At 38.6% G+C, this 17,532-nt stretch overlaps 2 protein-coding genes across 2 annotated transcripts; one reads left to right on the top strand and one right to left on the bottom strand.

Moving 5' to 3' along the window:
• Positions 1–244: 244 nt before the first annotated feature.
• LOC124431409 (cell wall protein DAN4-like) lies at positions 245–1,923 on the bottom strand. Its single transcript, XM_046979305.1, has 3 exons — positions 1,721–1,923; positions 1,006–1,473; positions 245–923 (listed from the first exon to the last, which is right to left on the bottom strand). Exons 1-3 carry the CDS (start codon positions 1,785–1,787, stop codon positions 829–831), a joined length of 630 nt encoding a protein of 209 aa, XP_046835261.1. The 5' UTR covers positions 1,788–1,923; the 3' UTR covers positions 245–828.
• A 342-nt stretch (positions 1,924–2,265) lies between these two features.
• Positions 2,266–9,454, top strand: LOC124431408 (toll-like receptor 7). Its single transcript, XM_046979304.1, has one exon. It carries the CDS (start codon positions 3,538–3,540, stop codon positions 7,759–7,761), a length of 4,224 nt encoding a protein of 1,407 aa, XP_046835260.1. The 5' UTR covers positions 2,266–3,537; the 3' UTR covers positions 7,762–9,454.
• Positions 9,455–17,532: the final 8,078 nt, after the last annotated feature.

The raw sequence follows: 17,532 nt of genomic DNA, 5'->3' as shown, positions 1-17,532 counted from the left end.
GCGGTTCGAATCGTAATAAAATATAAAAAATATTTTTTTATAATTAAATTTATTTTTTAATCAATTTATTTATTTTTATTTTCTTTTTTTTTTTTTGTTATTGAATATTAAATTCGGCTCATGCAAAATTTAATTTCATACAAGTATATATAATTATGTGCTTGCACGAAAATATTCATATGAAGACATATATTCATAAATATATGTTCCGACTAAACGGGTGAAACAAAACATACTAGATGTGTTCATTATGTGACTGGATTGTTCCTAAAGGAACAATATCGAGATTTATTTATTATATACATTTGTTTCTTTCAATAAAGATACATACATAAAAGAAATATATATTATACAAACAAGAAGAGTCTCGTTGCTCGGTCGAGATTCTATAACTATTCTTTAGTACAGGTAATATAAAAGTAAAATAAAGCTATCTTAATTAATTGTACTCGTTCATGCAAGGAATACTCTTATGCTAGTCCATAGCAGAGTTCATCCTTTCGTCGAAATACGTTTTGTTCATGTTTATGTGATTAGCAATATAACTTTACTGATCACATCGATCGCATCACATTTATTGCGAAGAAATATAAGCGCGATACATACATACACACATATATATATACATATATATATATATATATATATATATATATATATATATATATAATCTCCAATTTCTAAAAGTGCATAAATCGTGTATCATTTCACGTTATAAAAAGAAATATAAGCGACATAACGAAAATAAAAATATAACATAATTCTGAGATCTATGTATAGGTGGTATAGCAAAAAATGAAATATTTTACAATAGGACTATGTAATAAGTCATAGAGTACGATATTTATCTTCACAGACGTGTTTACAGTATTTGCAAAGAAAAATTCCAATTCCAATTAAGCAGACAGTTAAAATTATGCCACCTGAAAAAAAGTAAATAGTGAATTATTAAGAGAAAATACATAATAGATGATCTATTAGATTATGTATTAAACATTGATATACCTAGAAAACTAAGACCATCAAAATGGCGGCCTGATATTGGAGGGCATGCAGTTGTAACTGGTACAGCTGTAGTTATATTAGAATAGAATCTCGTTTCGGTTGGAACTATATTGGAAGTAGTGGTAATACCAGTTGCAGTAGTAGTAATAGTGGTAGTAGTAGTTGTGATGTCGGTAGATGCAGCAGCAGTAGTAGTAGAGATTTTATCGCTTAATGTAATTGCAGAAGTCGAATCAATCTTTGAATCTGATGTTACAAGAGTTGCAGTTTTTGTGGGAGTAGTCATAATTTCTTCATGTTCCTTTTGTTTTTCAACAGTAGTAACACTTGGAGTAGTATAAGTAACAGCATTGTTAGGTTTCTCATTAGATTTTCCTATTGATGCTGGTGTACCGCTCAGAGAATCATTTTTTTTAATTGCAGTTGTCAAAGGTAGAGCAGTAGTAGTCTTGGTGGTACTTTCTCCATCTATAATGTCAAGACATAAATGAATTTTATTCTATTTTAACATGATATATAAATATGCTCAAACAAATTGAACGATTAGATCAATAAATGTAAATGTAAATCAACGCTATCACATTGGACGAGCATTAAAATCTAACGAATATCATTTGGTGTATTGCGTTACCCGACGCAACGAAAAAGAAAACAAACGATAGAGGACGATTTATATACGCACGTATACATATAGCATACATAAAAGCATACTCACCCTGCGGGCGTGCTAACGATGTGACAGTGATGACGAGCAAAGTGCACAGTACACAAAGTATCCTCATTTTCGTATTTATTTCGTCAATCTTATAGAAATAAGTATAATGTTTGACAAAAAGAGACCCAGCGTACACGTGTCAATAATCGAAATTCAAAGGCACAAAGGGGACGCTTGTCTTCAACTATTCAGTAGTATAGCTCGTATACTTTTCGTACCAATCGGAATATATTCGATAGTGGCGACAAGATGGTGGCTCCCTCAATTTAAAAATCGAGCAGAACGATACGATTAAAAATATCATAGATATAATTATTCCTTTCTGACACGTAAACTATTCAAATATCATTTTACATGAAATACCATATTCCTTCGGGTTGAATACAATTTTTTATTTTTTTTCTATAGAAACAAAAATTCAATGGTTGATACGTAACGTTACCAACCTCCAGGAAATACCGTTATTGCGAGAATAGATATGTTGGATCTGAGAACAATAAATATTTCTTAACAACGAAAATTTAATGTAAAATTAAAAGATGCGAAAACAATATTTATCGAAGCGACAACGGAATATATATAAGAGAATCGAAATTGTAACATTTTTCTTTTATTGCGTCTTACATTAGGGTTCTCTTTCATGTGGTTTCAATGATGTAACGACCTCTAGAGAGAAAGACGAAGGAAACTTTCTAAATTCTAGTACAGGGAACGTTTAAAAGATGCGCGCTCATCGTTGGCGTCAGCGTGATCGGTGGTGGTAGCTTATGGAGGCAACCGCAGCGAGGGTGACGATGGTGGCGACTGTGATATTAGTGGCGAGAGCGACGAGTCAGTGGCAGTGGTTGATGCGAGTTGAGCGTACGTTCGGACGTGCGGCCGCGCTCCGTCTGATATACGCGAAACTCGCTCGCGAATCGCTCGTGACAGGACGATAGAAAAATATACGAAATAAATTAAATCGTTCACGAGCTAAGCCGAATCAACTGTCTCGCATGTCTTCTTTTCTCAGTATTGGTCTAATGAGACAAGACGAGAACGAAAAGGGGTAGTAATAGTGATGGGTGAAAAGTAGGTGATAGTGTCATTTTGACTTATATAAACAAAACATAATAAAATAAAAGGAAAACGAAGGAAAACGAAAGAAAACAAAAGGAAGGTGAGAAAAAAAAAGAAGGAAACGAAAAAAGAAAAGAGAAGAAAGAAAGGAAGAAAGGAAGAAAATATAAATAGGGGATAGTGCGTAGAGTACCATCGACAGAAAGTGTGAGGGCAAGGTGGTGCCGAGGGCGCAGGATCGGCCCACCGGGAAAGAAAAAAAAGAAAAAAACAAAGGAAGAAATGGGCCGGTCCGTTGTACTTACGTGATAGGAGGTGTGCGAGCGCGCGCGCGCTCCCTCGCGCCTGCCTACCCGCCTGTCCGTTCGCGCGCGCGCGCGCGCGCCCTTCCGTGTGAGTGTCCTTTCTGGATCTCTCTCTCCCTCTCCCCCTTTTCTCCCTTTCTTCCCCTCATCCTCGTCCACTTTCTCCCCGCCTCGCTCTCTTTCTCTATCTGCTTTCTGTGTGTGCTTTTCCTCCGTGCGTGTGTGTATGTGCGTGCGCGCGTGTGTGCGTGCGCGCGCGTGTCAACCCCTTGTGCGAACGTGTATTACTGACGGTGGTTGTCGCGGTGCGCGACAGGGAAGGCTGGAAAGGGAGAGACAGCAAGAGCATTCTCTCGGTAAATTTCCTAAAAAGATCTGTTGTCGTCGTCTGCCGTCATCGTTCGTTCTATCGGCTTTCCGCTCGCGCAAAAAATCCGCGTGCATCGTCGCGAGATGACGATGAACGACGTCGCGAACGACGTCGCGAACGCGTTAAGGCGTTACGCTCTTAATGTGTTGCTCTTTTTGTGCCTCGCAACGACAACAGCAACGTTGACCGGTGGTGCTTCGTGCAAATGGTCCTCCGATAGTGGGAACGACACTCGTACCACAGCCGATTGTACTCTACGTGTTCTCGATCCAAACGCTTTAACCAGCCTCGCATCGTCCCTCGACGGTGCTACGAAATTGAGAATACGATGCAGCGAAGTTCATCATTTCGAGAGTACCTTGAATGCTCATAGTTGGCAAAGATTGCCTGCTCTTCACGAGCTCCATGTTCATGCATGTAAAGTACTCAGGATATCAGGAGGTGCTTTTCAATCTCTCATCGAGTTGAAGAAGTTGACTATACAAACGTTCAATGCCGAGTGGGGCGCTCAACGCGTCTTGGAACTTGCACCCGGTTCGTTATTGGGTTTACGAGAATTACATACCCTTGAAATAGTTGAGAGCAATGTGTTATCTTTACCAGCGTATTTGCTCTGCGATCTGGACAACTTGCAGAGTTTAAATCTTACGGGAAATCGTATTCGTGATATACTTGATATCGGTCTGACGCATCAACAGGATGATTCCGAAGAGAGCAACAATAGCAGTAATAGCAACAATAATATTAACGAGGAGTCTTGTCGAGCAGACGTTCGAATTTTGGATCTGTCACGTAACGAACTCACACGATTACCGAACAATGGACCATTGGTTGGCTTGCGACAATTACAAGAGTTACACCTGCAACGTAACTCGATCGCCGAAATTGGTAGCCGTGCACTGACCGGTCTTACCGTTCTACGTACCTTTAATGCTAGTTACAATTCCCTCGCTTCTCTTCCGGAGGGTCTATTCGGAAGCACGAGGGAACTGCGGGAGATACACCTGGCGCACAATGGACTAGGCGACTTACCCAAGGGTATTTTTACTCGGTTGGAGCAGCTGTTGGTTTTGAATCTCGCTGGCAATCGGCTCGATAGCGATCAAGTCGATGAAACATCGTTTCTTGGCCTTATACGATTGATTGTTCTCGATCTTTCGTACAATCTGTTAACCCGTATCGACGCTCGCATGTTCAAAGATCTCTTTTTTCTTCAAATACTCGATCTACGTAATAATTCGATCGATTACATCGAGAGTAACGCCTTTTTACCGCTTTACAATCTACATACCCTCGAACTATCCGACAATAAGCTTCGTACCGTTGGAACACAACTTCTTAATGGATTGTTCGTTCTAAATCGTCTTACTTTATCCGGAAATACGATCGCCAGCGTGGATCCTATGGCATTTCGAAATTGTTCGGATTTAAAAGAATTGGATTTGAGCGGTAACGAGCTTACTTCCGTACCAGAAGCGCTACGCGACCTTGCTTTCTTAAAGACCCTCGATCTCGGCGAAAATCGTATCGGGAGCTTTCACAATGGCTCCTTCCGTAATCTTCATCAGCTTACTGGATTACGCTTGATCGGCAACGACATCGGTAATTTATCTCGTGGAATGCTTTGGGATCTACCGAATCTTCAAATCTTAAATCTAGCCAGAAACAAAGTGCAACACGTCGACATGCATGCTTTCGAACGGAACATCAAACTGGAGGCTATTCGACTCGATGGCAACTTTCTATCGGACATAAACGGCATATTCACCAGCATTGCGAGTCTGCTACTTTTGAATTTATCGGAAAACCATATCGAGTGGTTTGATTACGCCTTCATACCGGGTAACCTAAAGTGGCTCGATATACACGGTAACTTTATCGAGAAACTTGACAACTATTACCAACTTCGAAACTCGAAGGTGAAGACCCTCGACGCCAGTCACAACCGCATAACCGAGCTAACGTCCTTGTCCGTGCCGGACAGTGTCGAGTTGCTCTTTATAAATAACAACTATATAAGCATCGTACATCCTAATACCTTCATAGAAAAAGTCAATTTGACTCGCGTCGATATGTACGCCAATATGATCGAAACGATGGAACTGACGGCTTTGCTATTAACAAGAGTACCAGAAAACAAGGCTTTACCGGAGTTCTACATTGGAGGTAATCCATTCTACTGTAATTGTTCGATGGACTGGTTGCCTGCAATCAACAATCAAACGTCTACGAGGGAGTATCCGCGTGTAATGGACTTAGATAACGTAATGTGTCGAACTTCCGGACCACGTGGCGTCGCTATCATACCGGCTTCGACGGCACGTTCCAATCAATTTCTCTGTCGTTATGAGGCACACTGTTTTGCTCTCTGTCATTGCTGCGATTACGACGCCTGTGACTGCGAAATGACTTGTCCGAATGGCTGCAAGTGTTATAACGATCGTACTTGGAGTACGAATGCCGTCGACTGTTCCGGTCTTGGCGTCGAAGAGATACCACGACGTATACCGATGGACGCGACCGAGGTCTATCTCGATGGTAACGTGCTCCGTGAATTACTGAATCACGTTTTCATCGGACGTAAGAACATGCGCGTGCTCTATGTGAACGGTAGCGGAATCGAATCAATTCAAAACCGTACCTTCAATGGTTTGAACAATCTCCAAATACTTCATCTCGAGGATAATCGTATACGGGAACTTAAAGGTTTCGAATTCGAGCGTTTATCTCATCTACGCGAGCTCTATTTGCAAAACAATCAAATTGGTTTTATCGGAAACCTGACCTTTCTACCATTGCGTTCACTCGAGATACTACGTCTTAGCGGCAATCGACTCGTTACATTTCCTGTTTGGCAAGTCACGCTCAACGCTCGTCTCGTCGAACTCTCCTTGGGTAACAATCCTTGGTCCTGTCGTTGCAAGTTTCTTCAAGAATTGTCCTCCTGGGTATCTGATAACGCGCACAAAGTCGTCGACACAAACGATGTCTGGTGTTATTACGGTGGTGGTGACACCAGACCAACTTATCGACGTCGGCTAAATGTCAACGAGACCGCATGTTCGGACTATTTCTCTCAAAGCGGTGGAATGATCGAGAGCATAATGGTATCGGACTATCTACCTCTGGTAACCGCGATATTGTCGGCCTTTTTGGTGCTTCTTCTCATCGTGGTGCTCGCCTTCGTATTTCGCGAATCTGTTAAAGCATGGGCTTACTCTAAGTACGGACTACGCTTTTTACGTACGAAACCTGCTAAAGCTAGTGCGACTGGTGGTGCGACTATGGTATCGACAGCGGGCATTACCTCGTGCTACGACATGGACCGTGAACGTTTGTACGACTGTTACGTTTCGTACAGCCCGAACGACGAAGATTTTGTACTTCATTCATTGGCAGCCGAGCTAGAGCACGAACCGACGGCTCTAAGATTATGCCTTCATCATCGTGATTTACCCTGCATGCTGCGTACCTCGGCACCAGCGCCGGCCATTCTCGAAGCAGTCGATGCTTCACGACGTACCTTGATCGTCCTTACACGAAACTTTCTTCAAACAGAGTGGTCACGTTTCGAGTTACGGGCTGCCTTTCACGAGGCATTACGTGGCAGAGCGAATCAGCTGATCGTTGTTCAGGCTGCCAATCTAGGTCCCGATCTCGAGAGAGATACTGAATTGCGACCGTATCTACGTAACGCCGCGCTTATATTGACATGGGGTGAAAAAAGATTCTGGGAGCGTCTGAAATACGCGATACCACCGGCACCACCATCAACAGCACCTCCTACGAGTACGCGAAACACCGCGAGCACAGCGTCTGGTGATGTCTCCCTCGATAACAAATCCTCTCCTCTCGTCTATAAACGCAATATCAACACCTACGCGATGGACAGTGTTGGTAGGAAATTAAACAATCCTTCGACATTTCGATCTCAAGATCGGCAGCGTACATTTTTTAAAGACACTACCACTAGCAGTGGTTCCTCTGCGTTGATATTGCAACACGCTCCACCCGCTTATTCCTGCGGTACCATTTCCTCTCACCATCAACAACCTCCACCATCCTCGCCACAAGCTCGGCTGACCGTCAATCATGTCTATCGCGATGCGGTCACTGTGCCAGCTGGCAGCCTCGCTCCTACGAATCCTATGCTCGCTGCCGAGGATCACACGAGACCCTTGTCCGAGCATATATATTCGTCCATTGATTCCGATTATTCGACGCTTGAGAGATCCACTTGGAGGCAACAGCAACCACCCTCCTCGTCACCCCCACCACCTTCATCCGGTCAGGCCTATCTCGTTTAGTCTTCTCGCTAGTTTTGCTCCAGCTTTATGATTACCTCAAACTTTCTCTTATCCTCCTAAACGCTATACACTATCATTTATCCTTTCTCTATCTCTCACTTATTCATCCCCTACTCTATCTTCCCCTCCTTTCTCTTCAACAGATACAGAGCGAGAAACGACAAAATACGCCTACCATCTACTAACTACCTACTACATTCAGAAAAGGGATCGTTAGTGAACACGTCTATTTGATCGTCAGTATCGAAAGTAGCGGACAATCGAGAAAGAAAAAGAGAAAGAAGGAAATATACAAATACGTTCGAAGTGTAATTTCATGGTAAAATGTGCCTCTAACATGCCATTTGTACTATTTCGTAAGCCCTTATTTTCCGAACGAAACTCAAAAAATAATCGTATCAAAGCTTTTAACAATTTTAAACATAGCTACGAATATTGATGTTTAAAAAAATAATAGTACTTTCCTTCACGAATATCTCTATTCGATTTAAGGTTTTCTTCGCGAAATGAGGATCTCCAGTAACAGCATGTATTTTTCCTTTCCCTCTTTTTTCCTTTCCTCCTTCTCCCCTTCCCCCTCTCCTCCTTCTCCTCCTGTTCCTCCTACTTCTTCTTCTCCTCTCCTGTCCTTCCTTTTTCTCCTTACTTTCTATCTTATCCCGAACGTGGCATATTTTTTGCATTTTATTTTTTTTATCTTCCATCGTTATAAAAACCGCTGGTTTATCGGTGAACTTGTTTTCCTTCTTTCCTCTCTCTTTTTCTCCCTCTTTCTAGACCTCCTCCGCTGCGATCACAAGGGGCAATAAAAGACGTAAGCATTACTCCGTTTTTCGTCGTCTGATGCGTAAATCTTTATCTTAAAATCGTCTCTCGCTGGCGAGTTTTTTTTATTCTAGCCCCCACGTACGTGTAAATATTTATTTTACGAGTATAAACGTGTAAATAGCTTTGCGCTGTCGTGTATCAGCGGGTGGTTGTACCTTGTATATATGTGTATATGGATGGCCGCACGTACGCGTGTAGTCGTAACGCGTGTACGTTTATGTACATACATACATACGTGCAAAATATATATGCGTGCGCCTGTATCACATCGAATACACGCGCATAATGACAAACATACATACAAACATAATGGCATCTATATATATATATATTTACTATACGTAATTCTCGTATAGAGTTCTTCGCTTATAACAATTTTGAATTCTCGAATAGATAGAGGATTTTTTGTAATTTTATATGTCCGATTCACGATGGAAACGAAGGAACGACTAATTTGTACGATATGTAAATATGTATATGGAAATTCGCCTCGTGTAAGATATTATTCATCGCGTAAAAGGGGAAAAGATGAAAAAAAAGGAATGATTACGAGGAGGTGCGAAAGACAAAAAATGGGGGGGAGAGATCTTTCGCTGAAGGTACGAAAACACGTAATCGAGACTCAGACATATGTATTGTGCTTGCGATCGTTTCGAAAAATAAATAAATAAACAAATAAAGAGAGACGGCGGAGTCTCGCGTTTGCTTCGTGGATGATAACAACAGCAACAACAACAACAATCGCGACGACAAGAAAAACGAAAAGAAAAATTGAGTAAAAAAAACAAGAACCTTAACTGTATACTACTTGATTAATTTAAATCCTGTGAATAAATTTATAAAGTACGTTATCGCTGAATCACAAGACAATGTGTGTGTGTATCTGCCTGAATCATGCCGTATTCATATCCACTGGCTTTCCTATTTCTCTTTTTTCATTGCAATCCACGTCCATCGTATCCATTCGTTCATAGAAAAGAAATTCATCGATAGGAGATAATTGATTAATGAAAGCTTAAGAATTACACAAAATTGAATTCTAAATTACATATTGTTACGAATTTACTCGGTTTATAGAATTCTGTAAAAAGAAAAGACGAATAATTATTATTCATTAACATTGGTTTAAAAAAATAATGTAAATAAAATGTATAATTAATTATTTTTTATCTATAAATCGATAATTACAGATATCTCTTCAACGATTTATAGAAAACCTCGGAAATTAATATACCTCATTGTGCATTTAGATCAGATTCATATCACACATTATAACAATTTTAGCGATAGATTTCTTTCGAACATTAATAATCCGTGATGTTTCCGTTAGCGAATGTGAATTTATATTATTCTACAAAAAAAAATACACGTATACACTATCGAGTTTAATATTCTATAACGCCATGTAACATTACAATCGTACACTACATATACATATATACATGTATGCATATACACATACATACATATATTATTTAAAATTAATTTCATTTTATCATAAATTGAATTGTTTCAAATATCTAAAATTTTTCATATTTTTTAAATATAAATTCTACCAAGTTTAATATAATTATATTAATACAAATAATAGAGTAATATTCGCATAATATAATTTCTTTTAGACGCGAAAAAAATTGGGTTACAGAATGATTAATCGTTAAATTAACTCCTCTGTTAGACTGAACTGAAGTCTCAAATATTCTATCAATTTTCACTTCTATAAGAATATATTATTCTTAACGTGATATCATAGAAACACTTGACATACCAGAAACTTCAATCGAAGTCAAACTTTTTTTACAAAATCTGTCAACCAATTATATCAACGGATTGTTCTATTTTAATCGATTCAGACAAATATGACAATTGTAAACTCAAACACCTTCACGCTCGTGATCTCAAATGGTAATTTATATAATTTTAACTAATACCTAAGTTTTCCTTCTTAAAACATCAAAATGGAGAAAAAGAAAATCAAAGAAACCAGGACCTAAAATAGAAAAATGTTTATACTGCAAAGAATTTCAAAATAAAAAGTCCTATTTAGCCGTCGACGAAATACATAATTTTATGAAAAATCTTGCAAAGAATTCAGTCTATTCGCGAGAAAGGTATTCTCTCTCTCTCTCTCACTCCCTCTCTCTCTCTCTCTCTCTCTCTCTCTCTCTCTCTCTCTTTCTTTCTTTCTCATACGAACATATTCTCATCGAAGGTACGTGAAGTAACAAGAACCGCGTTAAATAGTAATCGACGCTTTCGCGTCCTTGTGCTTATTCTCACGAGTGAGTTCAGAGCCACGCCTAGACCGAATATTTTCGAATAACTTCCATCGAAACGAGCCGCGTGCCGCGTAACGGTGTTGTTTCCTACACAGAAAGAGAGAGAGAGAGAGAGAGAGAGAGAGAGCCAGTTCGGTTTGTCGTTACCTATATTGCACTTTACTGTATAGATTGCGAGCGGAGCATTGATCCTAGTCAGCGCGCCACCAAACGCTCACTGCACACCATATGCACGTCTACATTATTAATGCACCTATACTACAGCAGCCGTTGCGCTGAACACGCTCAGCGTACCAGGCTATATCTATTTCTATTTGTATAATCTCTCTCTCTCTCTTTCTCTTTCGTGACTCGTAAACAACGGACAATCGGGCATTCGTACCACTCGCGATGCACAATATCAGCGTTTATTGCCTTTTCCGATCACATCGCATATCTCACAGGACCGCGAGTTCTTTCTCATTTACCGATTAACTTTTTGCGAATATTCCATAATAATTTTGTTGTTTTCAACGTTCCATTTAAATTAATCTATACAAACTAATCATTATTTTTTTATATCGATATCGTTGTTTCTTTACCTCACTCGTAATAATTTATTTTTATATTAGATTAAAACGTTTAATATTATCAATTTGACGTAATCGTTAAATGTTTTTAGTAATTATGTATTCAATATTTTTCTTTATTATACAGCTGTTTTTCTTTATACAATAATTAAGCAATTACTATTTTAATTCGTGGAAACGAATAAGTCACAAATTATCTACGATTATGAAAGAACAATACTCAACTTAAAATATTCCCGAATGATCGCTTTTTAATGAACGAGAGAATAAACGTAGTTACGTAATTCTAATTCAAGGGGCGTATTTAGAAAGTGACATCAATCGGAATTTAATCAAATTCCAAGCGAGACGTTACCGGATAAGATAGATAGAGAGAGAAAGAGAGTTCCTCTGGATCCTTCATCTAGGTGTCGTACCAATTTCCGTCGAATGGTGGTAAAAGCGCGCAAGGCGGATCGATTGAATGAGCTTTCCTCTCACCGCACGACGGCGCGATTCAATAGAAAGGGAACTCGTGATAAAACGGTCGAGCGTCCTCGAGATATTCGCGAGAAGCACCTTTCACCGAAGATCAAGGGAGGGTGGGATCGCCGGCCGCACGTTCTTCTCTGTTCCCTCACTCTCCTTCCCACGTCGTCATGTTGGAGTCAAGTTCGTTATTTGGGTCGTTCTTATGAAATCTTCTCTTGACAGAAGAAAATTAAAGTCGAACGAATGGAATCGACCATTATGCCGGTATGTAAATAAACCAACAAATCGAATAAAACATATCAAATAAATCAAATTTCATGAATTTGATTTTATTTAATTTTTTTTCGATTTGTTCGAATAAAAAATGTGATTTCATTTTTCTTACCTTCTCATAAACTGGAGACTCTTGTTGTCAAATGAAAATATCAATAGTCATTGGATTAATCAAGTTCTCTAAATAATCTCGAATTTGATTATTTATACTGAGGTTTATAAAATAATCATCATTTATTGAATAATTTTCTTATCGAATAGCTATAAATAACAAATAAACATTGAGAGTACAGGATCAACGTGTGTAAACACATGTAAAATACGTAAAACGTATGTTTACAATATGATATAATATTGATATATAATCCGAATTTTCATTGAAAATCAATTTTTCGATCAACCTAATCGTTTATATTTACTTTGTAATTTATATGTATTTATTTGCATTATTTGATTTATTTACGTATTTTTCATTAATCTAATCCGTTAATATATCTCGTGTATGTAATTATTCCATCGATAGAACAAATTCTATCGTAAACTAATTATTCGTTATCTCTCAATCGATCACTAGTATAATAGTGATTAAAAATTTGATAGAAAAATAGTAACCTCGAGTTATAAAAGCTTACTTTTTCTTTTAACTGCATATATTTACGATTTTCCTAACAAAAAGAAAAAGAGAACATTTTGTTTTTATCTACGTTTAAAAATGATACCTACTGTTATACTTACGATTTTCTTACTTGGAGTACAATTTCCTCAGTTAAAGTTCATAAAACATTGAGGCTCGCTAAAAATATCGTATAAAGCTATTATTTAAATTATTATTTAAATTATTACATTGATCGAACTCAAATATTTCGCGATAATAACACATTTTTATTATTCCAAGTATATTCATTATAATCATTTATACAAAATTATATGATCGATCATATTATCAAACATTTTTCAACGTATACATACGTATATATATATTATATAATTTCAATTAATGAGCATTTAAAATTTTCTAAAGTCGACGTCCCCAATACTTGCCCCAATACTTATTGTTATACGTATCATTGTCCCTATGAGTATATGTACATATATAAAGCTATGTAGTACGAGGAGCTTTTAATGCGGATATAATAGCTTTAGATTTACAAGAATGAAAGAAAAGAGTAGAGAAATTAAACGTGGGGTAGAGGTAGAGAGCAGGTAGTACATACCTATTGTTTTACCAAGCTGCAGAGCCCCATTCCACGCTCCACCTATCATCGATTCTATGTAGCAGCAGGCGGTACACACCTGGACAGAAGAAGGAGATTCGGACATTGGCTCGTTAACATCGACTAACTTTGAAATGCGAATGTTATACAAAGGTATAGTAGAACATACTGAGTTCACATAGGAATGACAACACCTTTGGTATACTTAAAATTCAGCACGTGCCACGTTCACACGACGACTGTTGACCAGTTCTTTTTCTACCTTGTAAATCATTTCCTATGCTTTACGATTTTTTCACGTGAACACACGAATGAAGCCAAAAAACGCTCATTTCAAATATGAGTACGTACGTACATACGTATGTATTGTACGAGGTAAAAAGCAAATGAAAGATATCTCATACTGTGTACATATAATCTAGCATGGTAGATCACGCGAACCGTTTTATCGTTCAAACGAGGACAATAAGTTTTCGCGCGTTACCTAGAAGAGTTCTCGAATTATTCCCTTTATCAATAGACCAGGTCCGTTGGTTCAGAAACGACGATATCATTTGCCAGTTTTTGCGAGTCGCGTGACGATTGCCATATTTATGAGGGAGAATGAAAGAGAGAAAGAGAAAGGGGGAGGGAGAAAGAGGAACAGTGAGGTGGAAGAAAAGTGTAGGGGTTAACGCAACTAGTCTGCTCGCGCCATCTGCCATTTCTCCTATATATATACGCATGCATATCACGTCGTTTTTCCTCTCACCACCGTCCTACCACCACACACACGCATATATACGTCCACGCACGCGCGCATAGTATACCTTCCAGAGTTTCCTTTTTGCATTCTGCTTTTGCTCTCGTAACAGCCGCCGAGTTAAACGTATACCAGGGAGTTGAGTAATTTCGCGAAAGCTGCCACCGCTGCCATCACTGTCGGTAGCACTGCGTGACCTCTCAACGACCCTCTCCTCTCTCACGCCTCCTACTTATTGCGTTCCTTCTTCTTTTCCGGTCGATTTTACGCACCCTACCAAAATGCTCTGAAAGATGTCTTATTTTTTTCGGATAAAACCCAGTTAAAAAACATTTACGAGGAAATATAATACATTATATTTTTGTTATACTAAAATATTTAATAAATATAAATTTATATTTATTTTGTATCTTGATGCATTTTTGTTAAAAATTAATTGAGATTACATTATTAAATGATATAAAATTGAACATTTAAAATTTTTAATTTCAGCATTGTATTTGAACTAAATAACTTATAAAAAATTTCTCATAATAATTCCTAATTTCATGAAAAATTTAATAAAATTTTCTTCAAGATATTCACTACATTGGATATTAAATGTTCCATTTTGGACACTGTAGTTGAATGTTCTAGATAAATTTGTTAATTTATATCGGTGAAACAAGGGTTTTCAGAACGCTGTATCTCACTATACTTCGATATCACAGAAAACGATCACCAACATAGAAGCCAGGACAATAAAAATCCTTTCCCTCTCTTCCTTTATCTCGTCGACACGCGATCATATTACCCGTTCATCTTTAACGTCCCTTTGCCATTGTCGAACGTCCCTCGAGAACGAGCCACCAAACGGACATTGCGTTTTTCCTTTAGCCAAGTCTCCTTCAGCGGTATATTCTCCCTAATCGCGTTTAAAGGACAAGGTACCCCGCGATATTGATTACACGCCAGTCGCTATATCCTTTCCGGTGACCCTACTTTGTCGGTAGTCATTGGAAAGAGAAGCTTCGCCACGGTTTTAACTTTCCTGTTTACATATGCGAACACTCGAGAGCTCTTTCGGAGGGTGTTGTGGACGCATTGGTCACGCGAGGATAGCTTTATGTCGAAACGTCGGCGACACACCGCGAAGAAAGGAGATATCCTAATATCGATGATGCTAATTTATAAAGGGTGTACCTTAACACGTGGGACGAATTTCCAAGATTGAACCGAAGAAACAAAAACGGGAACAAAATTCATTTACTTCTTTCTAAATATATTTATTTTTAGGATTTGCTTTTTATACGTAGTTTTTTATCTTTACGGGAAACTCTTGAAACTCAATTATTTATCATTTGGTTGCAAACTCTTAATCATCGTTGAATAAAGTTTTTTATCTTTTCCAACATTCCAAACCATCTTTGGCAACCTCGTTCCATATTTCAACCAATTCTATTAGCCCGCAATGAGTTTATGATAAGAACTACTGGAACACAAATATACGAATGTAACTTTGAAACAAGGTCAAATAAGGTATATATTTATATAGAAGCCTTTTCATTGTTTTCGTATGTCCATAACAGAGATGCAGTAGATTCCATATGCCGAAGTACACCCTATGTACTTGTATACGTATATTAGCACCGAACGAGCGCGCAAAGCCTAGAACACTGGAATACATTGCTTCGCATTTCCTCTCCAGGATCCCTTGTAGAATCTGCTCTCCGGTTAACTATCGACGCAATCCGACATACAGAGTCAGAACGTCGTCGCATTACCCTGACGAAGGTGGTTGCGCGTAGGGTTGCCGGTGGGCGCATAGTTCTCTCATTGTATCTATGTATACATTCATGCAGGTAGATGAGGTGGGTCGGTAGACGAGGCGAGTAGACGAGGTGGGTAAGTGGGACGGAATACCGCGAGCTAAAGCAGAAAGCTCCACTGCGTGACCTGTCACCGTGAGCACTGGCTAGATTTATATACGCGGACGCTAACTTGTCGCATATTTACGTCGTCGTCGTCGTCGTCGTCGTCGTCGTCGTCGTCGTCGTCGTCGTCGACGGACTTTACCTAACCTCCTCCCTTTGTACTCGACTCTTTTCCAAGCTCGCCACGAACCCCACACACGCTTCCTTCCACCTTGCCTCCTCTTTCCCTTACCCTATGACAAACCCTCGCGAATGTGTCGAGCCAGACCGACTGACGCCATCGGCTTCTACTTCGACTAGAAGCCAAGCGCTGCTACGTCTCGACGACGACCACCACTTTTTTCGATTCTTCTTCGTTTTCTTCTTCTTATTTTTCCTCCTCCTTCTCTTCTTTCTACTCCTCTTCCTCCTTCTCTTCTTCTTCCTCCTCCTCTTCCTCCTCCTCCTCCTCCTTCTCTTTCTTCCTTATATACTATCATACCGCACGTACTATGTACATACATAGTACATAGGTCTGCTCCCTTGCAACGCGTTCGACCGAAGTTAGGCCGACGTCGTTTATCGACCACTCCAATCCCATAATTCTCCTCGTAATGTGTAGTGATTCGAACGCGATCATCCGAAATCGAAAATTTACAAATTAAAACATCGTTCAGCTTTATATTTACTTCAAAATTTATATGCTTTTAACTGACTCCTCGGAGAAATTTAAAGCTTTTTAATTAATAATTTCTTTAAAATTCTTTTAAAAATGGAATATTCTTGAATTCTATCGATTGCAAATATTGCGACAATACTTACAAAATTATATAATAATTACAGTAATACACTACATTTAATAAATTACATTTAAACTATTTCTCGAAATCTTGATTTTTCAAAAATAATTTATAAAAAAAAAAGAATAGACCGTAGATTTAAGCTTCTAAAAATAAATGATGTGCCTGAAAAACATTATCACGTCTGATCTTTTGCTCATTGATTGATCCAAAGAAAGAACGTTTCTAGACGAAAATTCAAAATGGAAAATATGATTCCTAGAGAAAAAAGGGAAAGAAAACAATGATATTAACCGTCGCACTGGCTGCTTTTTCGTCTCATATTCCCGCTGAACGTCATAGCGATTCCAAGCGCAACGATTGGCATGAATCGTGACTGGATGGTCCGAACAATAACGTCTCTCGCGAGCGTTTCCAATCGGAATATTCCGGCTGCCTCGCAGCATTCAGAAAAAGCAGAAAGCATGTGCTACCTTCGTTCCTTTTTCCACTCTTCCTTTTTCTTTCTCCCTTTTAGCTCTCTGTTTCTCTCTTCCTCCCTTTCTCTCTCTCTCTCTCTATATATATATATATTTATAAAGAGAGAGATACTAAATATATAAGTATGTAAATATATATATACATATATTTACATACTTATATATATATATATATATATATATATATATACCTCTTATTTTTTGTTTCTCCTTTTACCGAAGTA

Source organism: Vespa crabro, chromosome 21 (genome assembly GCF_910589235.1).
Source record: "Vespa crabro chromosome 21, iyVesCrab1.2, whole genome shotgun sequence".
Lineage (NCBI taxonomy): Eukaryota > Metazoa > Arthropoda > Insecta > Hymenoptera > Vespidae > Vespa > Vespa crabro.
This window is presented reverse-complemented; position numbering and strand designations above follow the sequence as displayed.